The sequence below is a fragment of the Trichosurus vulpecula genome, chromosome 1 (assembly GCF_011100635.1).
Source record: "Trichosurus vulpecula isolate mTriVul1 chromosome 1, mTriVul1.pri, whole genome shotgun sequence".
NCBI lineage: Eukaryota > Metazoa > Chordata > Mammalia > Diprotodontia > Phalangeridae > Trichosurus > Trichosurus vulpecula.
In genome coordinates this window covers 98,768,452-98,783,777 of record NC_050573.1, presented here as the reverse complement: position 1 = coordinate 98,783,777, position 15,326 = coordinate 98,768,452, and the positions used below count along the sequence as shown (strand labels likewise).

At 37.7% G+C, this 15,326-nt stretch overlaps 1 protein-coding gene across 1 annotated transcript in view; it reads left to right on the top strand.

Moving 5' to 3' along the window:
• KHDRBS3 (KH RNA binding domain containing, signal transduction associated 3) overlaps positions 1-15,326 on the top strand; it is a 273,510-nt gene that overhangs the window by 170,064 nt on the left and 88,120 nt on the right. The window contains exon 5 of the mRNA XM_036748646.1: positions 6,396-6,535. Coding sequence (XP_036604541.1) covers positions 6,396-6,535 — 140 coding nt within the window. The remainder of the gene's footprint in view (positions 1-6,395; positions 6,536-15,326) is intronic.

Genomic DNA, 15,326 nt, shown 5'->3' with positions numbered 1-15,326 from the left:
TTTGGTCTTCTTTGTCACCAAAGAAAGAATCCAAAGTCTGAAACGGAATCTGGGTGTGTTTTCGCTGCCTGGCCATATTCCGAACCAACTAACTTGACCCTTGAGTTTTTCAGTGGGGTATGACTGCTTGTAGAGTTTAGAGAACTATGTTCCAAGCCTAGGGGGATGCACCAGCTCTGCCACACCAGCACTCCTCCTTCCCCAAGAACCCCCAACCCAGACTGGACTTAGATCTTCAGCATGCTCTTCACTCCTGCTCTGATCCACCACTTAATTCCTCCCACCAGGTGGGCCAGGGGCTGGAAGCAACTGCAGCTGTAGTTCTGTTGCTGCCTCACCTCCGCTGCCCCCGGGATGGTAGCCAGACCACAAACTCCTTCCACTCCCTTAGCTTTTCCCACTAACCTTCTCTGTTGTCTTTGGTGTTTGTGGGTTGAGAAGTCTGGTAACTGCTGCAGCTCACTGATTCGGGGTGCTAGGGCAAGCTCCACCCAGCTCCTGGTCTGGTGGGTCCACGCCGCTCACGCAGGGCTCTGTTCTACTCTGCTCTGCTCTCAGCTCTGTGCAGGATAGACCTCACTCAGAGACCACCCAGGCTGTCCTGGGCTGGAGCCCTCTTTCCTTCTGCTCTTTTGTGGGTTCTGCAGTTCTAGAATTGGTTCAGAGCCATTTTTTATAGATTTTTGGAGGGATTCCACAGGGAGCTCATGTTAGTCCCTGCTTTCCAGCTGCTATCTTGGCTCCGCTCCCCAGAAGTCAGTTTGCAAAATAATTGAGAGGAAGTAGAGACAGTGTGTTTGTATGTGTGTGTCTGTCTTTGTGTCTGTGTGTCTGTGTCTGTGTGTGAGTTTGAAGAGTCTAAGAAAAGGAGGGGAGAGAGAGACAGAGAGAGAGGGAGAGAGACAGATAGAGAGAAAGAAATAGATTAAGATAATGGAGTCTAACGAAGTTTTTTTTTTTTTAAAGGATGAGGATACTTGGGCACTTTTGAAGGCCTTAGAGAAAGAAAGCAGTTGATAAGGGGTGGTTTAAGATTTCTGAGAAGAATGATTGATGATGCTGTCTGCTGGAGAAGATGGAATGGGATGCGATCCTAAGGCATATATAGAGTTAGCTTTGACTAAAACAAGGACCACCTTTTTGTCAGAAACAGCAGGATTTTGAGATTAAGAGAACAAGAGAAAATGGAACTCATTTCAAATGGCCTCAGTTTTTTAGTAATGTATATGGCAAGATTCTCAGCTGAGATGGGAAAGAGGAGGAGGAGGAAGAAGGAAGAGAAGGTTTAGAATAGCTTCTGTGGGCTAGGAGGCAGGGAATCAATTAGGGAGTAAGAAAAGGATTACCTTGCTATAGTAAGGGTTTAGTTAAGGTTGGATGACATAAAATTGTAATGTATCCAAGCCAGCACAGTTCTGTAACTTCTTCCCACTTTGTTCAATGGCCAGTGAATAGAAAAGGAGACAAATGATGATATTAATCAAGGGCTGAGGTTTGGCAAGCGGAGGCCAGTGGTGAGATGATGGCAAAAGATTCAAGAGCAAAAGACGGGGTAGAGTTGAAATGGCTAACAGAAGTGTTGAGTTTGGAGACAAGATAGTGAACTCTGAGCAAGTGTGATGGCCTGAGGAAAGAAAAAGTGAAGGGAATGAGGGTCTTAAGGAGGGCCAAGAATAGGAATTTGGTGTGGGGGACATAGGGAGACATAAAATGATACTAGGTTATTGTCAGATAAGGGAATATTAATGTCTCTATTAAGGAAGTAGACTTCTGGATAATGCAAAATCTAGTATGTGAGCATGCTATTCTTTGTCCTTACCGTCAATTCTAGTACCTTTACTCCACAGCTCCTTGCCAAGTCGTCATCCCTGTACCGGCTGCATTCTCCTCACTGTTCTTCACAATTGAGTCCCTTGCCCCATTTTCCTATTGGTAATCATGCCTTGCCAAGTCCCAGCCTTGGATTATTCCCACTATCTGCTGCCTTCTTTTCTTTGCCTTTGTTGCTAAAAATTGTCAGATAAATCATAAAACTATTAACTGGGTTGATTAAAAATGTGTTCCATAATTTTACCTGGACTCTCATTGCAGCAAAGCAGTCCCTTTACAGTGGCCTAATAAATTCACCAAGGCAACTATTCATCTTCCTGAATTCAAATCTGGCCTCAGACACTTACTGGCTATGTGACCCTGGGTAAGTCACTTAACCCTGCTTGCCTCAGTTTCCTCATCTGTAAAATGAGCCGGAGAAGAATATGGCAAACCACTCCAGTCAAGTGGTTTGCCAAGAAAACCCTGAATGGGGTCATGAAGGGTCAAACATGACTGAAAAACAACTGAACAACAGTAAGAAGTAAATTTACCGTCTCATTCACCACAGTAGCTACTTTGAAAGTTTTCATTCCTCGTCAAATCTCCCATGGAACCCTTCCCCTCAAACTCTCAACTGAAGATCTTGCCTCATGTTTCAGTGGAAAAAAAAATGAATCCATTAATCAAGAGCTCCCTCTTCTTTCCTCTTATCTCCTATCATTCAGATGTCTTCTCCCATTATCTCCTTTGCCCAGGTCTCATGTAGAGGTAGCCCTTTTGTTTGCTAAGGTTTAAACCCCTCCCTCTCCAGCATGTTGTTCACTCTGCCATCCCTATTCTGACCAATCTTGAATCTTTTCTTATCTACTGGCTGTTTTTCTACTGCCTACAAATACAACAATGTCCTTAGCTAAAAGAGAAAAACAAGAAAAACCCTTATTTGATCCATCCATGCCCGCTCTCTTCCTATATTCCGCCTTCTTTCCATGGCTAAACTTGTTTAAACTGTTTCCAGGTGATTCCACTATTTCCTGTTCTCTAACTTATGTACGGAACCCTCTGTAGTCATGCTTCTCGCTTCATTGGAATTGAAACTGCTCTCTTCACAATTACCAGAGATCTCTTAATTGTCAGATAATTGCCTTTTTTTCAGTCTTCATCTTTCTTGACCCCTCTGTAACCTTTGACAGTGTTAATCACCCACTTCTCCTTGATTTATTGTCCTCTAAGTTTTCCTGTCACTCATCTCTTATTTCTTTCCTCACAGGTATGATGACTGCTTCCCAATCTCCTTTGCTCATGCTGCATCCAGGTTATGTGTTCTGACAAACTCTTGAATATCAAAAACGTACCTGAACCATACCAGGATGTATTTAAAACTGGCTTTAGAGAACTTTCTGAAAGCACAAACATTAACACAAGCATAAGCAGAAATGGTTCCTTAAGACTAACACGGTATTTCCCCTCTTGTTCTCTTGCTACTTGGTATTTATAGACTATTATCTATTGGCTGTTTTCCTAAATTGTTTCAGTGTTCCCCAAATCCTTGATCATTTTTTCTTTGAACTCTAAACCATTTTACTTAGTGATTTTATTGGCTCCCATTGATTCGATTATCATCCCTCTGCAATATTTCTCAGATCAATTTGTCCTCCCTAACCTTTCTCCTGAACCTTCTGCTGCCTATTAGACATTTAAAACTGAATGACCAGTTGACATCTTAAACAACATGTCCAAAACACTAATAGTTATATTCCCCCCCCCCCCGCCAAAGAAAACCCTTTGCACCTTTCCCTTCTCTTTGTCAAGCTCAGTACTGTCACACTAATCACTCCAGCCTGTAACCTGAGTATCATCCTTGCCTTCTTCTCACCCCACATAATCCATTCTGTTGCCACCACAGTGCAGGCCTTCATTAATTCATGCCTGGAGTAGCTATTGCAATAGCCTTCTGGTGTTTATCCCTACCTCAAGTCTTTCCTCATCCTCTACTCAACTGCTAAGGTGATTTTCCTTAAAACACACTCTATATGTCAGCCTTCCCTTCCCGTGGCCTCAACCCCTCCCTGACTCATGAAATTCCTGTGGTTCCTTATTACTTGTAGTATCGAATATATAATCCTGTCTGGCTTTTAAAAGCACTCATAACCTGGCCTTCTGCTTTTCCTGTCTTATTAATGTTTACACTCATAGTTCCTTTTAGATTTGGTAATTTCCTTTTTATGTCAACTTTGCCCATCTTATGGTTCAGAATTACTTTAACGTTAGTAATGTGGATTATTTTCATACATGGCTATAAATAGTTTGGATTTCTTCCACTGAAAATTGCTTATTTATGTTCTTTGACTATTTTACAGTTGAGGAATGACTCTTATTCCTCAGAATTTGAATCAGTAACTTATAAACTTTGGAAATGACACCTATATTAAAGAAAATTGCTGCAAGGATTTTCCTTCCTCTCCACCATTTTACATCTAATCTTAGCTGAAATAGAATTGTTTGTGGGGGAAAAAGAACCTTATATTTTAAAAATTTTATCTAATCAAAATTGTCCATTTTATCATTTATAATATCATTTTCTCCCTTTTTTTGGTCATCAATTTTTCCCTTATCCATATATCCAAAAGGCAGTTTCTTCCTTGATCCTCTGATTTGTTTAAAGATTGGGGTTTTATAATTAAGTCATGAATCCGTTTCTTGATAGATGGTATGAGATTATTGATGTAAACCAACTGTTTTTTCAAACTGATTTACAGTTTTCCCTTTAGCTTTTCTCAGATAGTAAGTCCTTAACTTAGTAGCTGGAATCTTTAGACTTATCAAACATTTGGCTGCTGTATTTGTTTGCTTTCGTATGTATCTAATCTGCTCCAACAGTCAATGTTTTTGTTTTTCAACTAGTACCAAATCATTTTTATTATTGCTTTATAGAGTAGTTTATAATCTGGTACTTCTAGGACCTCTTTGTTTCACCTTCCCTTTTATTTCCCTTGACATTCTTGACCTTTCTTTCATCCAAATGAATTTTGTTGTTAATTGTCCTGTTTCCATAAAGTTTAAATATTTGTTTCCTTCAAAAGTATAGTTTCTCTGTTCTTCATAATATTTAGAATATTTATTTTTGCTTTGCCTGATAGTATGATTTCAATTCCAATTCAATTTCAATTCAATTCAATTCTTTTTTTAAAAAAAAATTACCTGATGCATGGCATATTTTGTTCCTCTTCCTCCTTTTGATTTTATATGTGTGTTTCTTTGTATTGTTGGGTTTGTTTTCTTATACATTCTGCTACAGACTTTTGTTTTATTATTTAACACTTCAACATTTATGCTTTTGTCTTCCTCTTTTTTTAGTCCTGTAATTAAGTACTGTGATTAATTTGGAGCATGGCACATTGATACACTACTCTATTCCCATAGAGTGTCTCCTCTTCCAACTTCTGGAGGATTACTCTTATTTCAGATTTTTTGAATTAAATAAATTGTTGTTCTTTTATTTACCTATTCCATATATGTGTGTGTGTGTGTGTGTGTGTGTGTGTGTGTGTATTTCTCCCTGTTTTATCTTTTCCTTTTAAATGAATAGTTCAAAATCCTCCCTTCCCTTCTCACTTCCATGCTCTTATTTTTGGTGCCTTTCTTTTCCTGCACCAAGTAATTTTCTTTTTTGTTGTTCTCTTTCCTCTTGTCTTTTACATGAAATTTAGCGAATTTCATTTCCTATTAGATTATAGTCTTATGAGTTCCTCTTGTCTATCGTGGGGTTAAAACCTTAGGATGTGCCAAATTTAAGCACCCTCTTCTATCCATTTTCCATATTGTCTTTGTAGATTTTACTGACTTCTCATGGCAGTGCCTTGTACTGTGACTTAGATCATGCGGCCTTTTCCTCTTCCTCTCCCTCTCATGCCACATCCTCACCATTATTAATATCCCAGATGTCCTACCATTCTCTCTTGATTTGATGTCTCCCCAATTCCATGTTTTAGCTGCACTTGGGAATTCAAATATCCTTTGGTCCAAGCCTGCTTATGCCTAGATATACCCATGGAGATTAGAGTACTCTCTTAGAGGAGGCAGCCACTCAGTTCACAAACTTAACTCAAACTAAACCATCAATTCCTAATCTCCCTTTCTGATCAGATAGCTCCTCCTCCATGGGATCCCTCCTTGAAGAACACTCTTTATAGGTGTGAGCTAAGCTGAAGTCCGAGGATTCACTCTGCCCTGCTGCCTAGAGCAAGATGCTGATCTATGAAATGCAAAATTCTCAAAGGAGAATATGCATAATGCTAGAGCAAAGTGTGAGTAATGTTAGGGGTGTTTGATTGCACAATTATGATAAGATTAAAGAGCTCTATAAAGCTAGGCAGAATGACATGTTTAAGATTGGTTTAGTTTTGCAAGTTATAATATGGAATTTCTTTCATTTCACTAGAAATTGTATTAATGACTTCTTATTTTATTTTACTGTCTTGCATATTCTTCATCAACTTCCCTTAATGTGTGAAAAAGTTTTTTTTAATCTTTTTCACAATAAAAGCAAGCAGAAGATTGATTTGTTAAACCTCTCTTTTATTCAGGATTATAATGATGAAATCAGGCAAGCACAGCTCCAAGAACTGACATATTTGAATGGTGGTTCAGAAAATGCTGATGTTCCTGTTGTTCGTGGAAAACCACCAATGCGAGCACGGGGAGTGCCAGCTCCTGCATTATCCAGGTTGGTGCTTCCAAATCTCACTTAATTTGAATTAATTTTATGTTATTAACTGCTTTTGATATTTAAATACCATGCAATTCTAATACATATTTTGAATTTTTTCTTTGTTAATATTAATTAACTAATATTGTCCTTGTCTTTTGCTATTAATTGAAAGTGATAGTGCTTGTGGACCATGTTGACATAAAGTCCATTTTCATACCAGTATCTTTTCTAGCTGTTTTTGCATCTTTATTAGAAAATTCGTACAACTACTTCAGTTTTGGAGAGCTCTAATGATCAGGACGATTTTCCTTGTATCATACTTAGCTTTTTCTCTTTGCAACTTCAACCCATTACTCCTAGCTCTGTGCATTGGGGGTCAAGCAGAAAAAGGCTAATCTCACTTTCATATGATAGTTTTTAAAATACTTGAAGATAGCTATCATAATTCCCCTTCTCCCCCAAGTCTCTTAGGCACTGTAGATAGAGCTCTGAGCCTGAGGTCAGGAATTTCTGAGTTCAGATCCAGTCTTAGATATTATGTTTTCCTAGGCAAATCATGTAACCTCTGCTTCAGTTTCTTCAAATGTAAAATGGGAGTAACTATAGCACCTATCTCCCAGGTTTGTTATGAGGATCAAATAAAATAATATTTGCAGAGCACAGTGCATGGCACATGATAGGCACTTTATAAATGCTTATCCCCTTCTCTTCCCTCTGTAGATTAAGCATCTTCAGTTTCTTTACAATCCCTTCATAAATCCTCATAGGAATTGAACCTTCCTGGTTGTCTTCTTCTGTATGCATTCCAACATATCAGTGTTCTTTGGTAATACGTGTCACAGGAATTGAACTGAATAAATGACTTATTGAATGATTTTTTAAAAATACAATGTTTAATGTATGCTAAACTCTGGGGATACAGATACAAACTTGAAAAAGTCTCTATCCTCAAGAAACTTACATTACTCTTCCAAGAGGTGCATCACAAGAGGATGGCTAAGATAGCTGCTTTATAGAATGTGAAGCATAGCCTGTCTGGTCTGAGACTGGCTAGAGATTTTTGGGCTAACTGAACACAGTATTATATGTGATCTGAGTGGTACAAAAGGACTCATTCTTTATTTCTGAACACTAATCATCTTTTAAAAATAATTTTTCCTTATTTTTTCTTTTTATATTGCTAAATTTCCCACTGTATCTCTTCACTGTCCCTTCCTAGTGACCTATTCTGTATGACAAATAATTTTAAAAGAAAAAAAGGGAGAGGGGGAAGAAAACAAAATCAGCAAAACCAATTAATATATTGAAAAAATCTGATCAGCTGTACTCAGTGTCATCTTTTTTCTCTTCTTTAAGGCTATGCTTGTTTTTTGTGCTATTGTTTGTTGTTGTTGATCCTTCCTTCTCGAAGAGGACCAAAGATATCACGAGGGTGATGTCTTAACTTGTGCATGAATTGTATTTAAGTGAGGCAGAGCTGTACAAAGTCATCAGCCTCACTCCTCCAGAGTCATCACAGTCTAGTGGCAAAACAAAAGTCAAGAAGACTGGAAATGGCCCAGGATGTGGTAGGCAACCTTGGCCTTTTTAAACTAAGGTCTTTCCCAGGTCTCAGTTTATCTGAGGCAACACGCATTCAGTGATTAAGGGCTAAGTAAGAATTAAGAAAAAAGATGGGCTAGTTTGTCATCACAAAAGAAGCAGTCCGGAAGAGCTAGACTTTCCAAGCTTCTGGCCGGAACAGAAAAGAATTACTATTTACACTCTGAACCCTTCAAACCCAAAAGGTGAGTTAGAGAGGTTTATTGTCCATTCATTGAAAGCCACAATGATTTGGTTTTAAAGGAGTAGTCAGGCATATCCATTTGAATCATGATGGGCTTTTTCAAAGCCTGTTTTTTTCATATCAATATTTCAAGAAATCATAACTGAAAACTATGCGAGACAAAGAGTTATTGTCGCAGCTTTTTGAAGGAAAAAAATAGGGAATTTTAAAAAAAAATCTAGCCCCCAAATCCCAAGGTGTCTTGCTATGTCCCAAGATATCATTCCAGCAACTGAAAATTATATTCCTTCGGACAGAGCACCCACAGAAAGGTATGACTCCCCACGTGGAATGAGGTACTTCATGTCAGGAAAGAAGAAGAGATAAACCAAGGAAGATACTAATAACAGAAGGGAATGTTGCCTCTAGGTCAGATAAAAGAGCCTAGGCTTTTATAAACAAATATTTGAAGACAAAGGAAAATGAGTGAACATTTGATGAGGCATCGGACTTTGTAGATTATTATGAGAGCTTGTAACAACACCAAGCTATTCCTGAATAGTTTGAAAGATAAATTAAAAAAAAGTGAAAGCAGAATTTATGGCCTTCAAAGTGGAAGTATTTGGCAGAATAGAAAACTTGAATCTAGAGTAGCAAATCTAGCCAAATAAAGAAAAAAGAGAGAAACTGATTAAGAATACCATTATGTAAAAGCGAAAGACTGTCTGGAGCTAGAGAATCAAAAAACAACGTTATCAGAAGAAAGTATGATCTCCTTTCAAGCAAAATATGTAGATCGTGAAACCAAGACGTGTAGAGACAACTTAAGGATTATAGCTCCCAGAAAATAAAAACATGACAGGTCAGAAAACTTAAACACCATAAAGCAAGAAAACTGCCTCTGTTGCTTAAAACCCCAAGGCAAAGCAGAAATAAAAAAAAGTCCAGTGGTCACTCCTTCTGAAAGAAATCCCAAAATGAAACTACCAAGAGTGTCATAGCCAAAGTCCAGAGCTTTAAGGTCAAAGGAAAAATACTTCAATCAGACAGAAGGAATTCAGGTACCAGTGGGCTACAGTTGGAATCATACATGATTTAACATCCACCGCTATAAAGGAGTAGAGAACTTGGAATATGATATTCCAGAAGGCAAAGAATATAGGCTTACAGTGAAGAATGACTTACCCAGCAAAACTAAATATAATTTTTTAGGGAAAAAGTGATTGTTAATAAAATAGAGGACATCCAAGTATTCCTGATGAAGATCAGAGCTGCTGGGAAAATTTGAAGTATAAATACAAGAGTGAAGAGAAACATAAGGAGGAGGTAAACATGAATGAACTATGCTGAAGGACTAAGCAAATATTACTTCTTATACCCAAGTATGGGGAGATGATGCATGTGTTTCCTATAAACCATAATGTCATCAGGAGTCATACATAAAGGAGATAGCCTAATTAAAGAAGGCCTGGGAATGATTCTGTTATGTCATGATGATATTAAGATAAGAATGGAGAGAGAGGGATAGGGGAATACTATGGGAAGTAAGGAAAATGAAGGTTAGGGGAAATTTCTCAAATAATCGAGCGGACAGCTCTACAAACAAGGAGATGGTGGTGAAGCAGAGATGCTAACCGCTTGAACTTCACTGTCTTCTGAAGTGATCAAAAGAGGGAAAAATACTCAGATACCCACATAGTTGGGTTCAGAAATACATTTCAATTAACAGTGAAGTAATAATAATCAACATTTATATAGTATTTTCTATGTGCCAGGCATTGTGCTAAGTGTTACAAAATCATTACCTCATTTGATCCTCCCAACAGCCCGAGAAGTAGGTACTATTATTCTCCTCAGTTTATAGATGAGGAAATTCAGGCAAACAAGTTAAGTGTATTGCCCAGGGTCATACAGTTAGTTAAGTGTCTGAGCCCAAACTTGAATTTGGATCTTCCTGATTCCACATCCAGTGCTCTACTGTGCCACCTAACTGGCCTATCTTTAACATCTGTGGATTCTATAATTAGCAGTAGATTCTCAGTAATTTTCATGACAATATACTCTCCTGATTCCCGTCCTCTCTGTCTTGAATTCTCCTTTTCAGTTTCCTTTGTTGGATCTTTAAAAGGTTATGCCCAGTAACTATGGGTTAACCAGGGTTCAGTCTTGGTCCCTTTTTTCCTTCTTCCTCTATACTATCTCACTTGATGATCTCACCAGTTGCCATGTATGAAGTTATCATCCTTACCTTTGTAGATGATTATCAGATCTAATTTTCCAGCCCTAACCTCTCAGCTCGCTTCCAGTTTTTCATCTCCAACTGCCTTTTGCTCTGTGATCCTGGGGAAGTCACCTAACCCATTCCTACTTCAATTTCCTCATCTGTAAATGAGGATAATAATAGCACTTACCACCCAGGGTTGTTATAAGAATAAAATGACACAACATTTGTGAGGTACTTTTAAAATCTTAAGTGCTAGGTTAATTTTATTGTTGTTTATAATAATAATAATTGTAATAATTTTGGACACCTGAAGCTGGGTGTCCCTTAGACATCTTAAATTCAGCATGTTCAAAACTCATTATTTCTCCCCCCAAACACTTTCCCTTCCAATCTTCTTTTTTACTGTCAAGGACATAACCATTCTCCCACTCACGGAGGTTCATAATCTTGCTGTCATTGTTAGCTCCTCAGTGTCTAGGTGATTAAAGGAAATGTTTTCAAAGAGAAATAGATAATCAAGTTTATCTTCTTTTATTCTGGTTAATATTTGTTGGAACAGATTCACACTGATGCTTTGTTGTTGTTGATGATGAGTTATTTCAGTCGTGTCCAACTCTTGGTAAGCCCATTTGGGGTTTTTTTGGTGAAGATATTGGAGTAGTTTGCCATTTCCTTCTACATCTCATTTTACAGGTGAGAAAACTGAAGCAAACAGGGTGAAGTGACTTGCCCAGGGTCATACAGCTAAGTAAGCTAAGTAAGTCTAAGGCCAGATTTGAACTCAAAAACATGAGTCTCCCTGACTCTAAGCCAGGCACTCTTTCCACTGCACCACCAAGGTGCCCCAATTCCAGTGTTTAATCCCCCTAGTTGTTATCTTATTTCAGAGTACAAAAATAACTTCAGCCAGTTCTCTTCTCCCATCATTTAAAGTGATCTTTCATGGAGTACATTTATTTATCCATGGATTTCTCTTTATATTATGAAGTACTGACCTGAGACACTTAAGTTTTTAGAATGTTCCTCTGATTGTTATGTGCCTGGTGTTTGCATGGATTTGCCAAGGTACCATTAATTCCAAGAAAAAATGATACATTGGACCATTAATTATATAAGTTATGCATAGTGGTTTTTCTAGAGATTTAATGTGTGTGATCTAAAAAAAATAACTTTGGAGGAAAATTGAAATTTCAGTTTTTCATTTATAAAAGTTAATGTGGTTGGGGGAGAAAAAGCCTTAAAATAAATTGATTTTGTTACAGTAATAAATGAACAAAGAAAATGCTTTGAAAAAATTGTATTAGGTCAGAGATTTTCAGTCTTTTCTGCTTATGACTATATTTGTTCAGGTTGAATATTATGTAAAATTGATAGAATTTCATTCATTTAGATAATCATAGTGGTTGTTTTGCAAATAAAAGGACTGATTGCCACCATTGAAGTGATGGAGGTGAAAGAGTTGTCAGTATGGCAACTAAAACGTTCAGTAAAACACAAGAGAAGACATGGATATTATATTTTATTTTTCTTTTCATTTTTCCACTCCTTAAATAACCCAAGTACATTAAATTTGACACCAAAAGGGGTTTCTTAGTTTATGAATCTTAAAGAAAACCTGGAAACAATCAAATTTAGTAATACTTATCTTGACCAAAATTTATAATCATTCTTTTAAAAAAAGTTATGCTATTAGGGAAATAATGTCAGAATAGTGATAGTTTCTTCCCATTGCTCCTTTCTACAATATCCTAAGTACAACTTTCAGAGTTGTGTTTTAAAATTACAATATTATCCTCACTTGCCTTGATCTAGGTCTGTAAATATCTTTGCATTTTTGTCTGATATATAGTGAGAGCAATGTGCAGTTAGATTAAAAAATAATGCTAGAGTAAGATTGTAAGGTGTTTTAAATGACTTGCTAAGGAGTTCATATTTTATTTCAGAGTTGATAATAGGAAAGAGAAGGCAGTAAGCATTCATATCATACCTACTATGTACCAGGTACTGAGAAAAATCATTACCTGACTCAAATAACTAACATTCTATTGGGAGAAACAACATGCGAATAACTATGTACATACAAGATACACATACACACACAGTAAATTGGAGGTCGTCTCAAAGGGAAAGAAGGGAACCAGTAAAAATTTCTTGAACAGGTTAGATTTGACCTGAGACTTTTCAAAATCCTGAAAATCAAAGAGCCTGAGGATAGCAGGAAGAGCATTTCTGCTATTACAGATAGACAGTAAAAAGTATTAAGCCAATATATAGAGTTTTCTGTGCAAAGAGAAGCAAGGAGGCCAATATCACTATGCTCCTTGGATGTAATAAAGTATAAGAAGACTGACTAGATAGAAAGGATCAGATTGTGAAGAATATTAAAAGACTAGCATGGTGGTCAAAGGATAGGGTCGAATAGTTCTCAAAAACAGAATTACAAACTTTTAAACAACTATATGAAAGAAAGCACCAAATCTTTATTAAGAGAAATTCAAATCAAAATGACCCTAAAGATTCTTCTCATACCCAGCAAATTAGGAAAGTTGGGAATAATCAATATTGATGGGTTTGTCAAGGGATTTGCAATATTGGTGGATCTGTAAATCAATCCAACCTTCTTACTAGAAAGCAATTTGAAATTATGCTAATAGTGATTAAATGTCCATGCCCTTTGACCAAAGGAGTCATTCAGCAAACATTCATTAAGTACCTGCCATAGGCCAAGAATTGTTCTAAACTTTGGGTATACAAAGAAAGGCTAAAGATAGCCCTTTTTTCAAGGAGCTCACAGTCAAATGCAGAAGACAACATGCAAGCAACTAATATAGCAAGCATTATAAAGGAGAAATTGTAGATAATCAATAGAGGGAAAGCTTTAAGCATAACGGGGGTTTGTGAAAAACTTCTTGCAGAAGGTGGGATTTTAGCTAGGACTTGAAGGAAGCCAGGGAGGTAAGCAAGGAGACAGAAATGAGGAGGGAGAAAGTTCCAGGCATGAGAGACAGCCAATGAACACATGTTTAGTGGAATAGCAAAGAGACTATTGTTACTAAATCACAGAGTATGTGGGTAGGGAGGTGTCCCAGAAGGACCGAGTAAGATGTAAGAAGACTGTAATGGTACAGAAGAGCTGGTTATGAAGAGCTGTAATGAATTTTATATTTGATCTTGGAGGTAAAAAGGAGCCACTGGAGTTGGGCAGGCAACTAATATGGTCAGACCTGCATTTTAGGAGGATTACTTTGATAACTGAGAGGAGGACAGACTGGCATTAGGAGAGATCTGTGCAAGGGTACCAACTCTCATATCATTCCATTGTAATAGACTAGGTTTGAGGAGTGTACCAGAGTGGTGGCAGTGTCAGAGGAGAGAAGAGGGCCTACACAGATGTTATGAGAGTAAATTGCCCAGGACAGAACAACAAATTGTATTTGGAGGAGGTGGTGGGAAGAATGAGAAGTCAAGGGTAATGACTAGGTTGCAAGTCTGGGTGACCAGGAGGACCCTTAATAGTAAGAAGGAAGTTAGGAAAAAAGGAGACTTCAAAGGGAAAGATGAGTTGAGATTTGCTCATGTTGAATTTAAGATGTCTACAGTATATCTAGTTCAAGATGTTCAGTAGAGAGTTGGATGTGCAAGACTAGAGGTGATCAGAGTTGGGGGCTGAATAATAGTTTTGAGAATCATTAGCATAGGTATGATAATTGAATCCATGAGACCTGATGGATTACCTAGTAAAATAATATAAAAGGAGAAGAAAAAGGGGGCCAGAATAGAGCCCTATAAGACACTCCTGATTATTGAGTGAGAACTGGACTAAGAACTAACAAAGGATTCTGAGGAGTGGATACATAGGTAGAAGAAGGAACAAGAGAAAGTATTGTTCCAAAAATCTATTAAGAAAAGTGTATCAGAGAGAGGAGGAGAGATGTCAAAAAGGAAGAGGATTAAGAAAAGGTCACTGGATTTGGTGATTAAGATTTTAAGATTAAGATTAAAATATCATTGGTAACTTTGGAGAGGAATGCTTGAATGGTGAAGTCAGAAACAAGACAATAACAAGTTAAGAGTGGAAGTAAAAAGGAAAACAGAAGTGTACCTATTCTGGATAACCTTCCCAAGGAATTTAGCCAGCCTTCCCAAGCAGTTTGGCCACAAAAAAAGGAAAAGGATGAGACAATAGATTTTGGGGAGGGGTGGATCAAGTGAAAATTTCTTAAGGATGGAGTGCCATGAGCATATTTTTAGGTGTCAGGGAAGCAATTAGTAGATGAGAAGAGGTGGGAAATAAGTGAGCAAGTAGTTATGTTTAAGGCGGAATCTTTTGGAGAAGATGGGATGGAATGAAATCACTTGGAAACCCCTTAGAAGAGTTTGTCTTGGCAAAAGAAAGGACTATATTTTCATGTTAGATGCAAGTGAAGACAGACACTGTGGCAGAAGGTATCTGGGAAGTTTGAGGAGGGGGGAAAAAGGTAGCTTTAGGTCAATGACCTAAATTTTTTTCAGTAAAATATGAGCCCAAATTCTCAATTGAGAAAGTAGATAGAGGGTAGCTCTGAGAGATGGGAGGAGGGATGGAAAGGTTTGGGGGAAACTGCTGTGTTGAATGCAATAGCGAGTCATTTAGTTAGTTGTAAATGGATTACCTTATTGGAGTGATGGCCCAATTGACATTATGTCACATTGATTTGCAGTGAATCTAGTCAGCATTGTTTCATGATTTTCTCCAGCTCAGAGATAAGGGCTATGTAAATAGATCTGAGAATCAGCTGCAAAAAGATGATAACTGAATCCATAGGAGGAAACCACTA